This window comes from Leptodactylus fuscus, chromosome 4, assembly GCF_031893055.1.
Source record: "Leptodactylus fuscus isolate aLepFus1 chromosome 4, aLepFus1.hap2, whole genome shotgun sequence".
In the NCBI taxonomy this organism is placed as follows: domain Eukaryota; kingdom Metazoa; phylum Chordata; class Amphibia; order Anura; family Leptodactylidae; genus Leptodactylus; species Leptodactylus fuscus.
In genome coordinates, this window is record NC_134268.1 from 222552493 (window position 1) to 222576259 (window position 23767).

At 46.9% G+C, this 23767-nt stretch overlaps 1 protein-coding gene across 1 annotated transcript; it reads left to right on the forward strand.

Annotated features, from left to right (window-relative positions):
* Positions 1–8878: 8878 nt before the first annotated feature.
* On the forward strand, positions 8879–23071 carry CCM2 (CCM2 scaffold protein). The gene is given in 10 exon segments (XM_075271846.1): positions 8879–8899; positions 9796–9972; positions 10228–10311; positions 10514–10697; positions 10784–10920; positions 16743–16878; positions 17352–17409; positions 20256–20370; positions 20519–20657; positions 21314–23071. Coding segments are annotated over 10 exon segments (1347 nt in total). The 5' UTR covers positions 8879–8887; the 3' UTR covers positions 21619–23071.
* The last annotated feature ends 696 nt before the right edge of the window (positions 23072–23767 follow it).

The window sequence follows — 23767 nt, forward strand, 5'->3', positions numbered from 1 at the left end:
TATCATACTACCTCCTATATACAAGAATATAACTACTATAATACTACCTCCTATGTACAAGAATATAACTACTATAATACTGCTCCTATGTACAAGAATATAACTACTATAATACTCTCTCCTCTGTACAAGAATATAACTACTATAATACTACTCCTATGTACAAGAATATAACTACTATCATACTACCTCCTATATACAAGAATATAACTACTATAATACTGCCTCCTATGTACAAGAATATAACTACTATCATACTACCTCCTATGTACAAGAATATAACTACTATAATACTACTCCTATGTACAAGAATATAACTACTATAATACTACCTCCTATGTACAAGAATATAACTACTATAATACTACTCCTATGTACAAGAATATAACTACTATAATACTGCTCCTATATACAAGAATATAACTACTATCATACTACCTCCTATGTACAAGAATATAACTACTATAATACTGCCTCCTATGTACAAGAATATAACTACTATAATACTACTCCTATGTACAAGAATATAACTACTATAATACTACTACTATGTACAAGAATATAACTACTATAATACTGCCCCTATGTACAAGAATATAACTACTATAATACTACTCCTATGTACAAGAATATAACTACTATAATACTACCTCCTCTGTACAAGAATATAACTACTATAATACTACTCCTATGTACAAGAATATAACTACTATAATACTGCCTCCTATGTACAAGAATATATCTACTATAATACTACCCCTATCTACAAGAATATAACTACTATAATACTACTCCTATATACAAGAATATAACTACTATAATACTACCTCCTATGTACAAGAATATAACTACTATAATACTACCTCCTATGTACAAGAATATATCTAATATAATACTACCCCTATATACAAGAATATAACTACTATAATACTACTCCTATGTACTAGAATATAACTACTATAATACTACTCCTATGTACAAGAATATAACTATTATCATACTACCTCCTATGTACAAGAATATAACTACTATCATACTACCTCCTATATACAAGAATATAACTACTATAATACTACCTCCTATGTACAAGAATATAACTACTATAATATTACTCCTATATACAAGAATATAACTACTATAATACTACCTCCTATGTACAAGAATATAACTACTATAATACTACTCCTATGTACAAGAATATAACTACTATAATACTACCTCCTATGTACAAGAATATAACTACTATAATACTACTCCTATGTACAAGAATATAACTACTATAATATTACTCCTATATACAAGAATATAACTACTATAATATTACTCCTATATACAAGAATATAACTACTATAATACTGCTCCTATGTACAAGAATATAACTACTATAATACTCTCTCCTCTGTACAAGAATATAACTACTATAATACTACTTCTATGTACAAGAATATAACTACTATCATACTGCCTCCTATGTACAAGAATATAACTACTATAATACTACTCCTATGTACAAGAATATAACTACTATAATACTGCTCCTATATACAAGAATATAACTACTATCATACTACCTCCTATGTACAAGAATATAACTACTATAATACTGCCTCCTATGTACAAGAATATATCTACTATAATACTACCCCTATATACAAGAATATAACTACTATAATACTGCTCCTATGTACAAGAATATAACTACTATAATACTCCTCCTATGTACAAGAATATAACTACTATAATATTACTCCTATATACAAGAATATAACTACTATAATACTGCTCCTATGTACAAGAATATAACTACTATAATACTCTCTCCTCTGTACAAGAATATAACTACTATAATACTACTCCTATGTACAAGAATATAACTACTATCATACTGCCTCCTATGTACAAGAATATAACTACTATCATACTACCTCCTATGTACAAGAATATAACTACTATAATACTGCCCCTATGTACAAGAATATAACTACTATAATACTACTCCTATGTACAAGAATATAACTACTATAATACTACCTCCTCTGTACAAGAATATAACTACTATAATACTACTCCTATGTACAAGAATATAACTACTATAATACTGCCTCCTATGTACAAGAATATATCTACTATAATACTACCCCTATATACAAGAATATAACTACTATAATACTACTCCTATATACAAGAATATAACTACTATAATACTACCTCCTATGTACAAGAATATAACTACTATAATACTACCTCCTATGTACAAGAATATATCTACTATAATACTACCCCTATATACAAGAATATAACTACTATAATACTACTCCTATGTACAAGAATATAACTACTATAATACTACTCCTATGTACAAGAATATAACTATTATCATACTACCTCCTATGTACAAGAATATAACTACTATCATACTACCTCCTATATACAAGAATATAACTACTATAATACTACCTCCTATGTACAAGAATATAACTACTATAATACTGCTCCTATGTACAAGAATATAACTACTATAATACTCTCTCCTCTGTACAAGAATATAACTACTATAATACTACTCCTATATACAAGAATATAACTACTATAATACTACCTCCTATGTACAAGAATATAACTACTATCATACTGCCTCCTATGTACAAGAATATAACTACTATAATACTACTCCTATGTACAAGAATATAACTACTATAATACTACCTCCTATGTACAAGAATATAACTACTATAATACTACTCCTATGTACAAGAATATAACTACTATAATACTACTCCTATGTACAAGAATATATCTACTATAATACTACCTCCTATATACAAGAATATAACTACTATAATACTACCTCCTATGTACAAGAATATAACTACTATAATACTACCTCCTATGTACAAGAATATAACTACTATAATACTACCTCCTATGTACAAGAATATAACTACTATAATACTGCCTCCTATGTACAAGAATATAACTACTATCATACTACCCCTATGTACAAGAATATAACTACTATAATACTACTCCTATGTACAAGAATATAACTACTATAATACTACCTCCTATGTACAAGAATATAACTACTATAATACTACCTCCTATGTACAAGAATATAACTACTATAATACTACTCTTATGTACAAGAATATAACTACTATAATACTACCCCTATGTACAAGAATATAACTACTATAATACTGCTCCTATGTACAAGAATATAACTACTATAATACTACTCTTATGTACAAGAATATAACTACTATAATACTACTCCTATGTACAAGAATATAACTACTATAATACTGTTCCTATGTACAAGAATATAACTACTATAATACTACCTCCTATGTACAAGAATATAACTACTATAATACTCCTCCTATGTACAAGAATATAACTACTATAATACTCCTCCTATGTACAAGAATATAACTACTATAATACTCCTCCTATGTACAAGAATATAACTACTGTAATACTACTCTTATGTACAAGAATATAACTACTATAATACTGCTCCTATGTACAAGAATATAACTACTATAATATTACTCCTATATACAAGAATATAACTACTATAATACTACTCCTATGTACAAGAATATAACTACTATAATACTACTCCTATATACAAGAATATAACTACTATAATACTACCTCCTATGTACAAGAATATAACTACTATAATACTACTCCTATGTACAAGAATATAACTACTATAATACTACTACTATGTACAAGAATATAACTACTATAATACTGCCCCCTATGTACAAGAATATAACTACTATAATACTACTCCTATGTACAAGAATATAACTACTATAATACTGCTCCTATGTACAAGAATATAACTACTATAATACTACTCCTATGTACAAGAATATAACTACTATAATACTACTATACATGTAGTGCACTGTTGCGGTGTGTGGCTCCTCTCCTCACTATACATGCAGGCCATGCTGAGTGGCCCCTTCTCGCCCGGCCTGTGTTCTCTCGCCCTCTGGGTGGAGTTATTGTTTTCGGTGGAGTCCATCCCTTCCCTCACCAGTCAGTTCCTGGGGATTGTCCTTTCCTCCTGTCGGTGAGGTGTGGCGCCCCTCTCGCCTCGCGCCCCCTCCCTCTCCTCTCTATATAAGTGCAGGCTATATTTATCGTGCACACAATGGATGCCGCTGACCTCCGCCTCCACATCTAAGGGTCTCCACTCTTCATGTCATGGTACGTCTGTCTGCTCCGGTGTTATGCTACTTCTGTCCTTGTGTCCTGCAGGGGCCACATTTGTCAGCTTTTGTGTTACCAGCTGCAAATATTTTCCCCATAGAGGTTGTCACCCAGCTTTTCCTGACTCTGAATGTTATTTAGTGGCTCATTCCCTATATTCCTTCTTCCAATGATTTGCCCATGTCTGTGTCAGTCTTTACTGTAGTCTTTTCTTTGTATTTATAATCCTGGAGGTGCAGGATGTCAGTGAGCAGGGCAAACAGAGTGGGTACATGTGACTGGGATATACTGTATACACTCCTCAGTATGACTGATACATTGTAAACAAAACATCAGGACAGGAGGGCGATCAGTGCACACTGGATACAATGTAACAAAGCCTCATCTGTGATAAGTATTGGGTCAGATTGGAATTTTCCTTACTCTGGATATAAAACAGATTTTTTTTCCATTCCTCACAATAATGAAAATGGGATGAGATGTTCGAGCACAATGTATAGCAGTGTAATATGGTATATAATATAAGAGGAGCACTGTATATATACATAGAGGGCAGAGTAGATTACAGGTATACTAGTGGTGACTGTATAATCTGTATGTAGTGAGCTCCCTCTAGTGGTGACTGTATAATCTGTATGTAGTGAGCTCCCTCTAGTGGTGACTGTATAATCTGTATGTAGTGAGCTCCCTCTAGTGGTGACTGTATAATCTGTATGTAGTGAGCTCCCTCTAGTGGTGACTGTATAATCTGTATGTAGTGAGCTCCTCCTAGTGGTGACTGTATAATCTATATGTAGTGAGCTCCCCCTAGTGGTGACTGTATAATCTGTATGTAGTGAGCTCCCCCTAGTGGTGACTGTATAATCTGTATGTAGTGAGCTCCTCCTAGTGGTGACTGTATAATCTGTATGTAGTGAGCTCCCTCTAGTGGTGACTGTATAATCTGTATGTAGTGAGCTCCCCCTAGTGGTGACTGTATAATCTGTATGTAGTGAGCTCCCCCTAGTGGTGACTGTATAATCTGTATGTAGTGAGCTCCCCCTAGTGGTGACTGTATAATCTGTATGTAGTGAGCTCCTCCTAGTGGTGACTGTATAATCTGTATGTAGTGAGCTCCCCCTAGTGGTGACTGTATAATCTGTATGTAGTGAGCTCCCCCTAGTGGTGACTGTATAATCTGTATGCAGTGAGCTCCCCCTAGTGGTGACTGTATAATCTGTATGTAGTGAGCTCCTCCTAGTGGTGACTGTATAATCTGTATGTAGTGAGCTCCCCCAAGTGGTGACTGTATAATCTGTATGTAGTGAGCTCCCCTAGTGGTGACTGTATAATCTGTATGTAGTGAGCTCCCTCTAGTGGTGACTGTATAATCTGTATGTAGTGAGCTCCCCCTAGTGGTGACTGTATAATCTGTAAGTAGTGAGCTCGTCCTGGTGGTGACTGTATAATCTGTATGTAGTGAGCTCCTCCTAGTGGTGACTGTATAATCTTATGTTGTGAGCTCGTCCTAGTGGTGACTGTATAATCTGTATGTAGTGAGCTCCCCTAGTGGTGACTGTATAATCTGTAAGTAGTGAGCTCGTCCTAGTGGTGACTGTATAATCTGTATGTAGTGAGCTCCCCCTAGTGGTGACTGTATAATCTGTATGTAGTGAGCTCCTCCTAGTGGTGACTGTATAATCTGTATGTAGTGAGCTCCTCCTAGTGGTGACTGTATAATCTGTATGTAGTGATCTCCTCCTAGTGGTGACTGTATAATCTGTATGTAGTGAGCTCCTCCTAGTGGTGACTGTATAATCTTATGTTGTGAGCTCGTCCTAGTGGTAACTGTATAATCTGTATGTAGTGAGCTCCCCCTAGTGGTGACTGTATAATCTGTATGTAGTGAGCTCCCCCTAGTGGTGACTGTATAATCTGTATGTAGTGAGCTCCTCCTAGTGGTGACTGTATAATCTGTATGTAGTGAGCTCCCCCTAGTGGTGACTGTATAATCTGTATGTAGTGAGCTCCCCCTAGTGGTGACTGTATAATCTGTATGTAGTGAGCTCCCCCTAGTGGTGACTGTATAATCTGTATGTAGTGAGCTCCTCCTAGTGGTGACTGTATAATCTGTATGTAGTGAGCTCCCCCAAGTGGTGACTGTATAATCTGTATGTAGTGAGCTCCCCTAGTGGTGACTGTATAATCTGTATGTAGTGAGCTCCCTCTAGTGGTGACTGTATAATCTGTATGTAGTGAGCTCCCCCTAGTGGTGACTGTATAATCTGTAAGTAGTGAGCTCGTCCTAGTGGTGACTGTATAATCTGTATGTAGTGAGCTCCTCCTAGTGGTGACTGTATAATCTTATGTTGTGAGCTCGTCCTAGTGGTGACTGTATAATCTGTATGTAGTGAGCTCCCCTAGTGGTGACTGTATAATCTGTAAGTAGTGAGCTCGTCCTAGTGGTGACTGTATAATCTGTATGTAGTGAGCTCCCCCTAGTGGTGACTGTATAATCTGTATGTAGTGAGCTCCTCCTAGTGGTGACTGTATAATCTGTATGTAGTGAGCTCCTCCTAGTGGTGACTGTATAATCTTATGTTGTGAGCTCGTCCTAGTGGTAACTGTATAATCTGTATGTAGTGAGCTCCCCCTAGTGGTGACTGTATAATCTGTATGTAGTGATCTCCCCCTAGTGGTTACTGTATAATCTGTATGTAGTGAGCTCCCCCTAGTGGTGACTGTATAATCTGTATGTAGTGAGCTCCCCCTAGTGGTGATTGTATAATCTGTATGTAGTGATCTCCCCCTAGTGGTTACTGTATAATCTGTATGTAGTGAGCTCCCCCTAGTGGTGACTGTATAATCTGTATGTAGTGAGCTCCCCCTAGTGGTGACTGTATAATCTGTATGTAGTGAGCTCCCCCTAGTGGTGGCTGTATAATCTGTATGTAGTGAGCTCCCCCTAGTGGTGACTGTATAATCTGTATGTAGTGAGCTCCCCCTAGTGGTGACTGTATAATCTGTATGTAGTGAGCTCCCCCTAGTGGTGACTGTATAATCTGTATGTAGTGAGCTCCTCCTAGTGGTGACTGTATAATCTGTATGTAGTGAGCTCCCCCAAGTGGTGACTGTATAATCTGTATGTAGTGAGCTCCCCTAGTGGTGACTGTATAATCTGTATGTAGTGAGCTCCCTCTAGTGGTGACTGTATAATCTGTATGTAGTGAGCTCCCCCTAGTGGTGACTGTATAATCTGTAAGTAGTGAGCTCGTCCTAGTGGTGACTGTATAATCTGTATGTAGTGAGCTCCTCCTAGTGGTGACTGTATAATCTTATGTTGTGAGCTCGTCCTAGTGGTGACTGTATAATCTGTATGTAGTGAGCTCCCCTAGTGGTGACTGTATAATCTGTAAGTAGTGAGCTCGTCCTAGTGGTGACTGTATAATCTGTATGTAGTGAGCTCCCCCTAGTGGTGACTGTATAATCTGTATGTAGTGAGCTCCTCCTAGTGGTGACTGTATAATCTGTATGTAGTGAGCTCCTCCTAGTGGTGACTGTATAATCTTATGTTGTGAGCTCGTCCTAGTGGTAACTGTATAATCTGTATGTAGTGAGCTCCCCCTAGTGGTGACTGTATAATCTGTATGTAGTGATCTCCCCCTAGTGGTTACTGTATAATCTGTATGTAGTGAGCTCCCCCTAGTGGTGACTGTATAATCTGTATGTAGTGAGCTCCCCCTAGTGGTGATTGTATAATCTGTATGTAGTGATCTCCCCCTAGTGGTTACTGTATAATCTGTATGTAGTGAGCTCCCCCTAGTGGTGACTGTATAATCTGTATGTAGTGAGCTCCCCCTAGTGGTGACTGTATAATCTGTATGTAGTGAGCTCCCCCTAGTGGTGGCTGTATAATCTGTATGTAGTGAGCTCCCCCTAGTGGTGACTGTATAATCTGTATGTAGTGAGCTCCCCCTAGTGGTGACTGTATAATCTGTATGTAGTGAGCTCCCCCTAGTGGTGGCTGTATAATCTGTATGTAGTGAGCTCCCCCTAGTGGTGACTGTATAATCTGTATGTAGTGAGCTCCCCCTAGTGGTGACTGTATAATCTGTATGTAGTGAGCTCTCCCTAGTGGTGGCTGTATAATCTGTATGTAGTGAGCTCCCCCTAGTGGTGACTGTATAACCTGTATGTAGTGAGCTCCCCCTAGTGGTGACTGTATAATCTGTATGTAGTGAGCTCCCCCTAGTGGTGACTGTATAATCTGTATGTAGTGAGCTCCTCCTAGTGGTGACTGTATAATCTGTATGTAGTGAGCTCCCCCTAGTGGTGACTGTATAACCTGTATGTAGTGCTGTTGCTGTTGGTGCACTGTCTGTATCTGAGGGTGTTCGTTCCTTCAGTCACTGACCAGTCCATTATAGTAGATGTTAGTGCGGCCTCTCGGTGCCTGGTACCTCACTGACTCCTTGTACTGACAGCTTGCACATGGCGGCCTCTGCTGGCTGTCACTTATTACACCAGATGTTGCATTGTGCTGTTTGGCAGGAAGTTGTGGTCGCGGCTCCTTCCTGCTGTGATGTATACAGACAGTGCAAGTGTTGGGGCCGGTGTGAGATTTCATGCAGACGTGTGTAAACACCCGCTCTGTGGGCCAAGCCTTCCACAATTACTGATGGATGGAGAGGTAGGAGGAAGGGAAGGGGGGAAGGGGTGCAGGGATGGCGCCTCCATGAATGTGGCCTTGTGACTGATCTGTACCGCGTGCAGGAGACAGACTTACCTTCCTCTATAGCCGTGTTCTTATTAAGATTCTTATTTATATTTCCCTTAGAATAGAATTCCTACATGACAGTAAAGACTGACACTGTATGTGAGCAGGAGCTAGGACAAGTATCTATGTGTGACAACCCTAGTGCACTCTGTAACAGAGGCCGGAGGTGGTTGTCACCTGAGAGACGACGACAGAATATTCCAGGAGGGGGGGCCGCACGGTGGCTCAGTGGTTAGCACTGCAGCCTTGCAGCGCTGGAGTCCTGGTGTTCAAATCCCACCAAGGACAAAAAACCATCTGCAAGGAGTTTGTATGTTCTCCCCGTGTTTGCATGGATTTCCATCCCATATTCCAAAAAAGACATACTGATAGGGAAAAATGTACATTGTGAGCTCTATGTGGGGCTCACAATCTACATTTAAAAAAAAAAAAAAAAAGAAAAAGAATATTCCAGGAGGGTGAATGCAGGGACGGATCTCTCTGGGGCGTCGTCTGTGTCATGCAGGGGCATTGTGGGCGAGGAGTCGATGTTTGGGCACTTTGTGGGCTGATTTCGGCATCCTCGTCCAGTTCCTGTTTCTTCAGGTGGTGAAGCCTCTGCCGGAGGAGGAGGAGGAGGCCTCGCACACCGGCCTGACCTCATAGTCTTCTCCTCTGGTGTCACATGGAGTCCTAAAGGTTTTTCTGTCTCTATAGATTAGATTATTCCTCTGTCTCTTGGTCAGTGTTCACACCATTCTTCTCTCTTCCTGCACGGTAGTTTTTTCGGCCATGTCTCAGCGCTCCGCTCTCCTCCTCTTTCCCAGCAGCCTGGAATTGTGTCTCCATTTAAGCGGGTGTTCCTGAAGGGCGAGAAGGGGCGAGACAAGAAGGCCCAGGAGAAGGTGACGTAGCGGCGGCCGCTGCACACCGTGTCCGTGTCACAGGCGGAGCACCGCGTGGAGCCCGACGTGCTGCTCAACGATTATATCGAGAAAGAAGTCAAGGTGAGTGTGAGTGTAAGCCTGGTGATCCCGCCACACTACCACCAGGGGGCAGTACACAGTAGTGCAGCCATATTGGCGCTATCTCACCATGCTCAGGGGCTGCGGCCGGCAAACTCAACCAAGGGGGGGGGGGGGGAATCTGTTTTTTGGTGTTTAACTCTATCACTGCTATGATCATATTGGCTCCCTAGGGGGCGATCTATTGCACAAGGTGACTCTCCCCAATCCTGTGTTCCCTCTTCTGTCTCGCCTCAGTATTTAGGGCAGTTGACCTCCATCCCCGGATACCTCAACCCTTCCAGCCGGACAGAAATTTTGCAACTTCTTGATAATGCGAAGGTGAGTGGTGAACATGGCGGACTGGTCGGGTAGAGGAAGCTGCTGTTCTGGTGTTCAGCCAGCAGAGGGCGCAGCAGTATGTAATGTCAGCTCTCATACATGCAGCACTGTGTATATGGTCAGGAGGGCACCGCATTGCATTGTGGGTGATGTCGCTGTCATATATATAAGGTTATTCTATTTCCATTGCTCCCATACACAGCGATTGCACCAGCTCCCCGCACAGCTCACCCAGGAGCACGACGCAGTCATCAGCCTGTCTGCCTACAACGTCAAGGTGGTCTGGAGAGACGGGGAGGACATAATCCTGCGAGTCCCCATCCACGACATCGCCGCCGTCTCCTACATCCGAGATGACTGCCTGCACCTGGTGCTCCTCAAAACTGGTAATCCCTGTAATCCGCCGTCTGATAATCCGTCATGTCTGATGTGACATTTCCACGTCCTGATCACTGATCTCTCTGATCTACAGCCCAGGATCCCGGGATCTCTCCTAGTCAGAGCCTGTCTGCAGAGAGTGGCAAAATGCTGACATCCGGATCACTATCAGAGTGCGGGACAGGCCCCGTGGAGTCCTGCTGCCTGGTCATCCTGGCCACAGAGAATAAAGTAAGACACCACCATCTTCACCAGTGTTAGTGCTCATTCACACTCAAGTCCTCCTTTCTCCTCGTTCACCAGTACTTGTGCTCTCTCCCACTCGTGTCCTCCTTTCTCCCCATCTCCTCGTTCACTAGTACTTGTGCTCTCTCACACTTGTATCCTGCTTTCTCCTCATCTCCTCGTTCACCAGTACTTGTGCTCTCACACTTGTGTCCTCCTTTCTCCTCATCTCCTCGTTCACTAGTACTTGTGCTCTCTCACACTCGTGTCCTCATCTCCTCGTTCACCAGTACTTGTGCTCTCTCACACTCGTATCCTCCTTTTTCCCCATCTCCTCGTTCACTAGTACTTGTGCTCTCTCACACTTGTGTCCTCCTTTCTCCTCATCTCCTCGTTCACCAGTACTTGTACTCTCTCACACTCGTATCCTCCTTTCTCCCCATCTCCTCGTTCACTAGCACTTGTGCTCTCTCACACTTGTGTCCTCCTTTCTCCTCATCTCCTCGTTCACTAGTACTTGTGCTCTCTCACACTCATGTCCTCATCTCCTCGTTCACCAGTACTTGTGCTCTTTCACACTCGTGTCCTCCTTTCTCTCCTCATCTCCTCGTTCACCAGTACTTGTGCTCTCACACTCGTATCCTCCTTTCTCCCCATCTCCTTGTTCACTAGTACTTGTGCTCTCTCACACTCTTGTCCTCATTTCTCGCCTCATCTCCTCTTTCACCAGTACTTGTGCTCTCACACTTGTGTCCTCCTTTCTCCTCATCTCCTCGTTCACCACTACATGTGCTCTCTCACACTTGTGTCCTCCTTTCTCCTCATCTCCTCGTTCACCAGTACTTGTGCTCTCACACTTGTGTCCTCCTTTCTCCTCGTTCACCAGTACTTGTGCTCTCTCACACTTGTGTCCTCCTTTCTCCTCATCTCCTCGTTCACTAGTACTTGTGCTCTCTCACACTTGTGTCCTCATCTCCTCGTTCACCAGTACTTGTGCTCTCTCACACTTGTGTCCTCCTTTCTCCTCATCTCCTCGTTCACTAGTACTTGTGCTCTCTCACACTTGTGTCCTCATCTCCTCGTTCACCAGTACTTGTGCTCTCACACTTGTGTCCTCCTTTCTCCTCATCTCCTCGTTCATTAGTACTTGTGCTCTCTCACACTTGTGTCCTCCTTTCTCCTCATCTCCTCGTTCACTAGTACTTGTGCTCTCTCACACTTGTGTCCTCATCTCCTCGTTCACCAGTACTTGTGCTCTCACACTTGTGTCCTCCTTTCTCCTCATCTCCTCGTTCACTAGTACTTGTGCTCTCTCACACTTGTGTCCTCATCTCCTCGTTCACCAGTACTTGTGCTCTCTCACACTTGTGTCCTCCTTTCTCTCCCAGCTCCTCGTTCACCAGTACTTGTGCTCTCTCACACTCGTGTCCTCCTTTCTCCCCCAGCTCCGTGTTCACCAGTACTTGTGCTCTCACACTTGTGTCCTCCTTTCTCCTCATCTCCTTGTTCACCAGTACTTGTGCTCTCTCACACTCGTGTCCTCTTTCTCCTCGTTCACCAGTACTTGTGCTCTCTCACACTCGTGTCCTCCTTTCCTCTCATCTCCTTGTTCACCAGTACTTGTACTCTCTCACACTAGCGTCCTCCTTTCTCCTCATCTCCTTGTTCACCAGTACTTGTACTCTCTCAAACTTGTGTCCTCCTTTCTCCTCATCTCCTCGTTCACCAGTACTTGTGCTCTCTCACACTCGTGTCCTCTTTTCTCCCCCAGCTCTTCGTTCACCAGTACTTGTGCTCTCTCAAACTTGTGTCCTCCTTTCTCCTCATCTCCTCGTTCACCAGTACTTGTGTTTTCTCACACTCGTGTCCTCCTTTCTTCTCATCTCCTTGTTCACCAGTACTTATGCTCTCTCACACTCGTGTCCTCCTTTCTTCTCATCTCCTTGTTCACCAGTACTTGTACTCTCTCAAACTTGTGTCCTCCTTTCTCCTCATCTCCTCGTTCACCAGTACTTGTGCTCTCTCACACTCGTGTCCTCTTTTCTCCCCCAGCTCTTCGTTCACCAGTACTTGTGCTCTCTCAAACTTGTGTCCTCCTTTCTCCTCATCTCCTCGTTCACCAGTACTTGTGTTTTCTCACACTCGTGTCCTCCTTTCTTCTCATCTCCTTGTTCACCAGTACTTGTGCTCTCTCACACTCGTGTCCTCCTTTCTTCTCATCTCCTTGTTCACCATTACTTGTGCTCTCTCACACTCGTGTCCTCCTTTCTTCTCATCTCCTTGTTCACCAGTACTTGTGCTCTCTCACACTCGTGTCCTCCTTTCTTCTCATCTCCTTGTTCACCAGTACTTGTGCTCTCTCACACTCGTGTCCTCCTTTCTCCCCCAGCTCTTCGTTCACCAGTACTTGTGCTCTCTCAAACTTGTGTCCTCCTTTCTCCTCATCTCCTCGTTCACCAGTACTTGTGCTCTCTCACATTCGTGTCCTCCTTTCTTCTTATCTCCTTGTTCACCAGTACTTGTGCTCTCTCACACTTGTGTCCTCCTTTCTACCCCTGCTCCTTGTTCATCAGTACTTATGCTGTCTCACACTCATGTCCTCCTTTCTCCTCATCTCCTCGTTCACCACTACTTGTGCTCTCTCACACTCGTGTCCTCCTTTCTCCCCTCAGCTCCTTGTTCACCAGTACTTGTGCTCTCTCAGACTTTTGTCCTCCTTTCTCCCCCCAGCTCCTCATTCACCAGTACTTGTGCTCTCTGAGACTTGTGTCCTCCTTTCTCCCCCAGCTCCTCGTTCACCAGTACTTGTGCTCTGTCACACTCGTGTCCTCCTTTCTCATCTCCTCGTTCACCAGTACTTGTGCTCTCACACTCGTGTCCTCCTTTCTCCTCATCTCCTGGTTCACCTATACTTGTGCTCTCTCACACTCGTGTCCTCCTTTCTCCTCATCTACTGGTTCACCAGTACTTGTGCTCTCTCACACTTGTGTCCTCCTTTCTCCCCCATCTCCTCGTTCACCAGTACTTTTGCTCTCTCAAACTTGTGTCCTCCTTTCTCCTCATCTCCTCGTTCACCAGTACTTGTGCTCTCTCACACTCGTGTCCTCCTTTCTCCCCCAGCTCCGTGTTCACCAGTACTTGTGCTCTCACACTTGTGTCCTCCTTTCTCCTCATCTCCTCGTTCACCAGTACTTGTGCTCTCTCACACTTGTCCTCCTTTCTCCTCATCTCCATGTTCACCAGTACTTGTGCTCTCTCACACTCGTGTCCCCCTTTCTCCTCATCTCCTCGTTCACCAGTACTTGTGCTCTCTCACACTCGTGTCCTCCTTTCTCCCCTCATCTCCTCGTTCACCAGTACTTGTGCTCTCTCACACTCGTGTCCTCCTTTCTCCTTATCTCCTCGTTCACCAGTACTTGTGCTCTCTCACACTCCTGTCCTCCTTTCTCCTCATCTCCTCGTTCACCAGTACTTGTGCTCTCTCACACTCGCGTCCTCCTTTCTCCCCCAGCTCCTCGTTCACCAGTACTTGTGCTCTCTCACACTCCTGTCCTCCTTTCTCCTCATCTCCTCGTTCACCAGTACTTGTGCTCTCTCACACTCGTGTCCTCCTTTCTCCTCATCTCCTCGTTCACCAGTACTTGTGCTCTCTCACACTCGCGTCCTCCTTTCTCCCCCAGCTCCTCGTTCACCAGTACTTGTGCTCTCTCACACTCGTGTCCTCCTTTCTCCTCATCTCCTCGTTCACCAGCACTTGTGCTCCCTCACACTCGTGTCCTCTTTTCTCCTCGTTCACCAGTACTTGTGCTCCCTCACACTCGTGTCCTCCTTTCTCCTCGTTCACCAGTACTTGTGCTCTCTCACACTCGTGTCCTCCTTTCTCCTCATCTCCTCGTTCACCAGTACTTGTGCTCCCTCACACTCGTGTCCTCTTTTCTCCTCGTTCACCAGTACTTGTGCTCCCTCACACTCGTGTCCTCCTTTCTCCTCGTTCACCAGTACTTGTGCTCCCTCACACTCGTGTCCTCCTTTCTCCTCATCTCCTTGTTCACCAATACTTGTGCTCTCTCACACTCGTGTCCTCCTTTCTCCTCGTTCACCAGCACTTGTGCTCCCTCACACTCGTGTCCTCTTTTCTCCTCGTTCACCAGTACTTGTGCTCCCTCACACTCGTGTCCTCCTTTCTCCTCGTTCACCAGTACTTGTGCTCTCTCACACTCGTGTCCTCCTTTCTCCTCATCTCCTCGTTCACCAGTACTTGTGCTCCCTCACACTCGTGTCCTCCTTTCTCCTCGTTCACCAGTACTTGTGCTCCCTCACACTCGTGTCCTCCTTTCTCCTCATCTCCTTGTTCACCAATACTTGTGCTCTCTCACACTCGTGTCCTCCTTTCTCCTCGTTCACCAGTACTTGTGCTCTCTCACACTCGTGTCCTCCTTTCTCCTCGTTCACCAGTACTTGTGCTCTCTCACACTCGTGTCCTCCTTTCTCCTCGTTCACCAGTACTTGTGCTCTCTCACACTCGTGTCCTCCTTTCTCCTCGTTCACCAGTACTTGTGCTCTCTCACACTCGTGTCCTCCTTTCTCCTCGTTCACCAGTACTTGTGCTCTCTCACACTCGTGTCCTCCTTTCTCCTCGTTCACCAGTACTTGTGCTCTCTCACACTCGTGTCCTCCTTTCTCCTCGTTCACCAGTACTTGTGCTCTCTCACACTCGTGTCCTCCTTTCTCCTCGTTCACCAGTACTTGTGCTCTCTCACACTCGTGTCCTCCTTTCTCCTCGTTCACCAGTACTTGTGCTCTCTCACACTCGTGTCCTCCTTTCTCCTCATCTCCTCGTTCACTAGTACTTGTGCTCTCTCACACTCATGTCCTCATCTCCTCGTTCACCAGTACTTGTGCTCTTTCACACTCGTGTCCTCCTTTCTCTCCTCATCTCCTCGTTCACCAGTACTTGTGCTCTCACACTCGTATCCTCCTTTCTCCTCGTTCACCAGTACTTGTGCTCTCTCACACTCGCGTCCTCCTTTCTCCTCATCTCCTCGTTCACCAGTACTTGTGCTCTCTCACACTCGCGTCCTCCTTTCTCCCCCAGCTCCTCGTTCACCAGTACTTGTGCTCTCTCACACTCCTGTCCTCCTTTCTCCTCATCTCCTCGTTCACCAGTACTTGTGCTCTCTCACACTCGTGTCCTCCTTTCTCCTCATCTCCTCGTTCACCAGTACTTGTGCTCTCTCACACTCGCGTCCTCCTTTCTCCCCCAGCTCCTCGTTCACCAGTACTTGTGTTCTCTCATACTCGTGTCCTCCTTTCTCCTCATCTCCTCGTTCACCAGCACTTGTGCTCCCTCACACTCGTGTCCTCTTTTCTCCTCGTTCACCAGTACTTGTGCTCCCTCACACTCGTGTCCTCCTTTCTCCTCGTTCACCAGTACTTGTGCTCTCTCACACTCGTGTCCTCCTTTCTCCTCATCTCCTCGTTCACCAGTACTTGTGCTCCCTCACACTCGTGTCCTCTTTTCTCCTTGTTCACCAGTACTTGTGCTCCCTCACACTCGTGTCCTCCTTTCTCCTCGTTCACCAGTACTTGTGCTCCCTCACACTCGTGTCCTCTTTTCTCCTCATCTCCTTGTTCACCAATACTTGTGCTCTCTCACACTCGTGTCCTCCTTTCTCCTCGTTCACCAGTACTTGTGCTCTCTCACACTCATGTCCTCCTTTCTCCTCGTTCACCAGTACTTGTGCTCTCTCACACTCGTGTCCTCCTTTCTCCTTGTTCACCAGTACTTGTGCTCTCTCACACTCGTGTCCTCCTTTCTTCTCCCTCAGGCGGCTGCGGAGGAGCTGTGCTCCCTTCTCGGCCAGGTCTTTCAGATCGTGTACACAGAATCCACCATTGATTTCCTGGACAGGGCCATATTTGACGGAGCGTCGACCCCCACTCGCCACCTGTCCTTACACAGTGGTATGTAGTGGAGCCGTCCCATAGTGGGGTCATACTGGTGAATATCTATCTGCATAGCCAGTGCAGACCTATTCACTTACACAGCTGAGGGATTGTTACAGTTTCTTCCAGTGTAGACAGTAGCACATTCTGTTACAATGTATCGGTGCAGATCAGCTGTTCAGATTCGGTTACTCTTCCCTGCGCCGATACATTGTAGCAGTTTAGATTGCATAGAGGATTGTGTTGGATTGAAAACATGGCTGATTTCTTGTAAAAACAGCGCCACCCCTGTTTTCAGGTTGTGTTTGGTATTGCTGTTCAGCCCTATACACTTCATTAGAGCTGAGCTGCAATACCTGACACAACCCATGAACAGGTGGGGCGCATTTTTTTTGCAAGAAATCAATGTCATGTCCTGTACCCCTGACAAGCTCCCACCCATGTGTCATCTGTAGAACCTTCTCATGTTGATCCCTTGTTTGTTTTTCCAGATGATTCCTCGAATAAGGTGGAGGTGAAGGAGGCGTACGACCTGGAGGCGGGAGCTTTGTACGTACCGGGGGGGAGGGTCATGTGACTGGGCACCCCGGACCATGTATAAACTAGTATTATCCCAGTACCTGAGGGGCTGGAGCCACGTGCGACATGCTGGGTGGGGTAGTTTGGAGACCCTGTGGAGTGTAGATAGCTACGTCATTGGTCACATGGGCCAAAAAACCCCTGTCACATGGGGGGGGGGGGGGTTGTGCAGTAATTCCATCTGAAATGTGTTAAATTATTTCACTTGTAAAATGAGAAAACTTCACCAAAAACTGTCTGAAAACTGTGCTGTGTGAATACACCCTCAAAGATCCTGCACTGTCCCCCCCCCCCCCCCCCGGCACATATACAAATACATCTTTTACCATCACCATGCCCCTCAGTGACCCCACATAGTATCGTGCCCCTCAGTGACCCCCACATAGTATCCTGCTCCTCAGTGACCCCCACATAGTATAATGCCCCTCAGTGACCCCCACATAGTATCCTGCTCCTCAGTGACCCCCACATAGTATCCTGCTCCTCAGTGACCCCCACATAGTATAATGCCCCTCAGTGACCCCCACATAGTATCCTGCTCCTCAGTGACCCCCACATAGTATCGTGCCCCTCAGTGACCCCCACATAGTATCTTGCTCCTCAGTGACCCCCACATAGTATCCTGCCCCTCAGTGACCCCCACATAGTATCGTGCCCCTCAGTGACCCCCACATAGTATCGTGCCCCTCAGTGACCCCCACATAGTATCGTGCCCCTCAGTGACCCCCACATAGTATCGTGCCCCTCAGTGACCCCCACATAGTATCCTGCTCCTCAGTGACCCCCACATAGTATCGTGCTCCTCAGTGACCCCCACATAGTATCCTGCTCCTCAGTGACCCCCACATAGTATCGTGCTCCTCAGTGACCCCCACATAGTATCGTGCTCCTGAGTGACCCCCACAAAGTATCGTGCTCCTCAGTGACCCCCACATAGTATCCTGCTCCTCAGTGACCCCCACATAGTATCCTGCTCCTCAGTGACCCCCACATAGTATCGTGCTCCTCAGTGACCCCCACATAGTATCGTGCTCCTCAGTGACCCCCACATAGTATCCTGCTCCTCAGTGACCCCCACATAGTATCGTGCTCCTCAGTGACCCCCACATAGTATCGTGCTCCTCAGTGACCCCCACATAGTATCGTGCTCCTCAGTGACCCCCACATAGTATCGTGCTCCTCAGTGACTCCCACATAGTATAATGCCCCTCAGTGACTCCCACATAGTATCCTGCTCCTCAGTGACCCCCACATAGTATCCTGCTCCTCAGTGACCCCCACATAGTATCGTGCTCCTCAGTGACCCCCACATAGTATCGTGCTCCTCAGTGACCCCCACATAGTATCCTGCTCCTCAGTGACCCCCACATAGTATCGTGCTCCTCAGTGACCCCCACATAGTATCGTGCTCCTCAGTGACCCCCACATAGTATCGTGCTCCTCAGTGACCCCCACATAGTATCGTGCTCCTCAGTGACTCCCACATAGTATAATGCCCCTCAGTGACTCCCACATAGTATCCTGCTCCTCAGTGACTCCCACATAGTATAATGCCCCTCAGTGACCCCCACATAGTATCCTGCTCCTCAGTGACCCCCACATAGTATCGTGCTCCTCAGTGACCCCCACATAGTATCGTGCTCCTCAGTGACCCCCACATAGTATCGTGCCCCTCAGTGACCCCCACATAGTATCGTGCTCCTCAGTGACCCCCACATAGTATCATACTCCTCAGTGACCCCCACATAGTATCGTGCCCCTCAGTGACCCCCACATAGTATCGTGCTCCTGAGTGACCCCCACATAGTATCCTGCTCCTCAGTGACCCCCACATAGTATCCTGCCCCTCAGTGACCCCCACATAGTATCGTGCCCCTCAGTGACCCCCACATAGTATCGTGCTCCTGAGTGACCCCCACATAGTATCGTGCTCCTCAGTGACCCCCACATAGTATCGTGCTCCTCAGTGACCCCCACATAGTATCGTGCCCCTCAGTGACCCCCACATAGTATCGTGCTCCTGAGTGACCCCCACATAGTATCGTGCCCCTCAGTGACCCCCACATAGTATCCTGCTCCTCAGTGACCCCCACATAGTATCGTGCCCCTCAGTGACCCCCACATAGTATCCTGCTCCTCAGTGACCCCCACATAGTATCGTGCTCCTGAGTGACCCCCACATAGTATCGTGCTCCTGAGTGACCCCCACATAGTATCGTGCTCCTCAGTGACCCCCACATAGTATCGTGCTCCTCAGTGACCCCCACATAGTATCGTGCCCCTCAGTGACCCCCACATAGTATCGTGCTCCTGAGTGACCCCCACATAGTATCGTGCCCCTCAGTGACCCCCACATAGTATCGTGCTCCTGAGTGACCCCCACATAGTATCGTGCTCCTCAGTGACCCCCACATAGTATCGTGCTCCTCAGTGACCCCCACATAGTATCCTGCTCCTCAGTGACCCCCACATAGTATCGTGCTCCTCAGTGACCCCCACATAGTATCGTGCTCCTCAGTGACCCCCACATAGTATCGTGCTCCTGAGTGACCCCCACATAGTATCGTGCTCCTCAGTGACCCCCACATAGTATCGTGCTCCTCAGTGACCCCCACATAGTATCGTGCTCCTCAGTGACCCCCACATAGTATCCTGCTCCTCAGTGACCCCCACATAGTATCGTGCTCCTCAGTGACCCCCACATAGTATCGTGCTCCTCAGTGACCCCCACATAGTATCGTGCTGCTCAGTGACCCCTAGCAGGTTTGCTGGGTGCTGCGACCCCTCTGACCTCTGCTCATTCTCTCCCCTGGCAGCTCCTTTCAGGATTCTCCAGACATTGAGGGCAGTTCTCTGCCTCACAACAAGACGGCCAGCGAGAGCGAGCTGAGCGCCACTGCGGCCGAGTTACTGCACGACTACATGATGACGGTAAGGGCGTGGCATCGCCAGGAGGTCATGTGACCCATGTGGCCGGGATCTGTGGCCCTGGAGTCACTGGGAGGGGGAGGGGAACGGGTAGGTCACGTTTGATTTCGAAGGCCGTGGTTTAATTTTTCGCCATCTTGTTGATTTCCAGCTGAGAACGAAGCTTTCCTCGCAGGAGATCCAGCAGTTTGCGATGCTCCTGCACGAGTACCGGAACGGCGCCTCCATCCACGAGTTCTGCATCAACCTCCGGCAGCTGTACGGTGACAGCAGGAAGTTTCTACTGCTCGGTAAGGAGACGCTCAGAGACTGCAGAGCCAAAAATCCTGCATTATATCTGCACTGACACACTGTAACGGTCAGGTCTGGTGTAGTCACCTGCCCCCGCCCACGTGTCCTGCAACAACCACTTGCCCTTTTCCAGATTCTGGGTTGTCACAACCTATCGGTCCATCAGAAGCATCCCTGGGAACAGGTAAGGAAATAAATACTCCCCCGACAACCCCTTTAAAACATGGCCGCTGTCTTTGACAAACGGCTCCACACCCGTACACAGGCTGTGAGCGGTACTGCAGCTTTGGCCTCCTTCATCTCACTGGAGCTGATCTGCAATATCGGACACGACCCGCGGACTGCTGAGGTCCTGTCACATCTCTTATTTAACCCCTTTATATCAGGCTCTCATTTATCATGTTGTCAACTACTAACAGTACCCATAGAAGTCTCACACTCTCAACCATGTCAGTGTTTACTGTAGCTCTTTCATTCTATTCATGAAGTGTGCAGTGACGTATACCAAACTAAGAAGAGAGAGATTGGTTGGACTGGTTACTGAGGAGGATACAAGGGCAACAAAACATCAGCTGTTCATAGCACTAGGTCAGGTTTTGAGTCTTGAGGATTTTTCGGTAACCCCTCCTCTCGCTTCTTCCCGTCTTCTGCTCAGGTCTTCGGCCCTTCATCCCCGAGAAGGACAGTCAACATTTTGAGAATTTCCTGGAGACCATTGGTGTGAAGGACGGTCGCGGTATAATCACGGACAGCTTTGGCAGGTACAGGAGGACTATGAGCTCCGCCTCCAACTCCACCACAAACGGCAACGGCGCGGCGGAGGGATCGGACGACCAGTCGGTGCCGTCGGAAGGAGACGAGTGGGACCGGATGATCTCGGACATCAGCAATGACATTGAGGCTCTGGGATGTAGCATGGACCAGGACCCCTCACCCCCAGGACCGGCAAACTATTCCTGATCCCCCACCCCGGGCCTAGGCACCGTCTCCTCTCACCGGCCTGGTGGGTGTTGTCAGATTTGCAAGCCTCCATGCCGCCATATCGATGCTGTTGGAGCACCAGCATTCACTTTATGGCGGCGTCGCCTTCCCCCCGATACTAGAGGGAAATGTCGGTGCCCAAATTTTGTTGGGCCTAAAGACTGCACGAGCGCGACCCTTGTGTGGGCGAGTTTTGTAGCCCATTTGTTACACCCCCCACCCCTGTAACACTTCTGGCGGTTTGACGGGGACTGAATTTCTACCACAATGAAGTTTTTCTAGTTTGCACAAGAACTTTTCACGTTGTTTCCTCGCGACTCAATGTTTTGTGTTTTTTATATATATAAAGTTCAAAAGTGAAAAGAAGAAAAAAAAAAAAAAAAACACAAAAAGTTTACCACAATGTGAATCCGGAACGCGTGGGGCGGCCGGTGCTGACTGATTCTGTACGTACGTGTCGCCTCATGTATACTAGTGTATAGCGTATCGCACCAGTGTTTGTCGATCCAGGGGGCGGGGCCTGCCGTTACGTACACAGGGTAGGCAGGCGCGGCCCGTGACGGCGCCCTCTGGTTACACGAGCTGGATCTCAGGCTTGTAGCCCCGGCGCGCCTTGTATTTATGGTTTGTTTTTGTTACGGTTTATTTTACGTCTTGCGCTGTTTACAAGAATCGGAGCGGTTGTTTTTGCAGATTCCGCTTCTACCATGCCGCTGTCTTATCCATGAGTTCTGCCCATGTGCCAAAGCCGCGTGTCCTCACAGTCCGGGGGCGGGCAAGGTCGATGTGGTCGCTTGCATCATGTGACAAAAAGTTACATGTTACGGATGTGTTGATTTATTTAACTTGTCCCTGTACTTTTTGACTTCTGCTCTAGTTACATCCAAAGCTGTTGTCAAGGATTTAGAGCTCTCCATGACCCCGTGCGGTGCCTTGTGGGAGGGGTCGTGCATGTACCAGACCATCTACAGGGCCTTTTATTTCCCACAATGCACCACATTGCTCTTCAGTGCTGTTGGAGTTGCAGCTATGGGAAAAGTTTCAGCTGAATTGTAAATGCAGCTCTGGGTGTGACTAGAGTACATTAAATAAGATTCAGGATGAGAATATGATGTATGCAGCAAATTATTTACATAGCTAATTACAGCAGAGCGGTGACCTCCGACCTGTAGCTTTCCAAAGGATGACCTTGGCTGTCGGCATGCTGGGTGTTGTAGTTCTACGACAGCTGGAGAGTTGCAGGTTAGCACTTTTGTGGTTTTCACACCTACTTTGTTCCATACTGAGATTATACAAAATCTCTGTTTGCTGTCTCGCCCTTGCCCTGACCCTGTCCTTTTTTTGCCCTGACCCTGTCCTGACCCCGTCCTTGCCCTGACCCCGTCCTTGCCCTGACCCCGTCCTTGCCCTGACCCCGTCCTTGCCCTGACCGTCTCCTGTTTTTGCCCTGACCCCGTCCTTGCCCTGACCCCGTCCTTGCCCTGACCCCGTCCTTGCCCTGACCTCGTCCTTGCCCTGACCGTCTCCTGTTTTTGCTCTGACCCCGTCCTTGCCCTGACCCCGTCCTTGCCCTGACCCCGTCCTTGCCCTGACCCCGTCCTTGCCCTGACCGTCTCCTGTTTTTGCCCTGACCCCGTCCTTGCCCTGACCCCGTCCTTGCCCTGACCCCGTCCTTGCCCTGACCCCGTCCTTGCCCTGACCTCGTCCTTGCCCTGACCGTCTCCTGTTTTTGCTCTGACCCCGTCCTTGCCCTGACCCCGTCCTTGCCCTGACCCCGTCCTTGCCCTGACCCCGTCCTTGCCCTGACCCCGTCCTTGCCCTGACCGTCTCCTGTTTTTGCCCTGACCGTCTCGTTTTTGCCCTGACCCCGTCCTTGCCCTGACCCCGTCCTTGCCCTGACCCCGTCCTTGCCCTGACCCCGTCCTTGCCCTGACCCCGTCCTTGCCCTGACCCCGTCCTTGCCCTGACCCCGTCCTTGCCCTGACCCCGTCCTTGCCCTGACCCCGTCCTTGCCCTGACCCCGTCCTTGCCCTGACCCCGTCCTTGCCCTGACCCCGTCCTTGCCCTGACCCCGTCCTTGCCCTGACCCCGTCCTTGCCCTGACCCCGTCCTTGCCCTGACCCCGTCC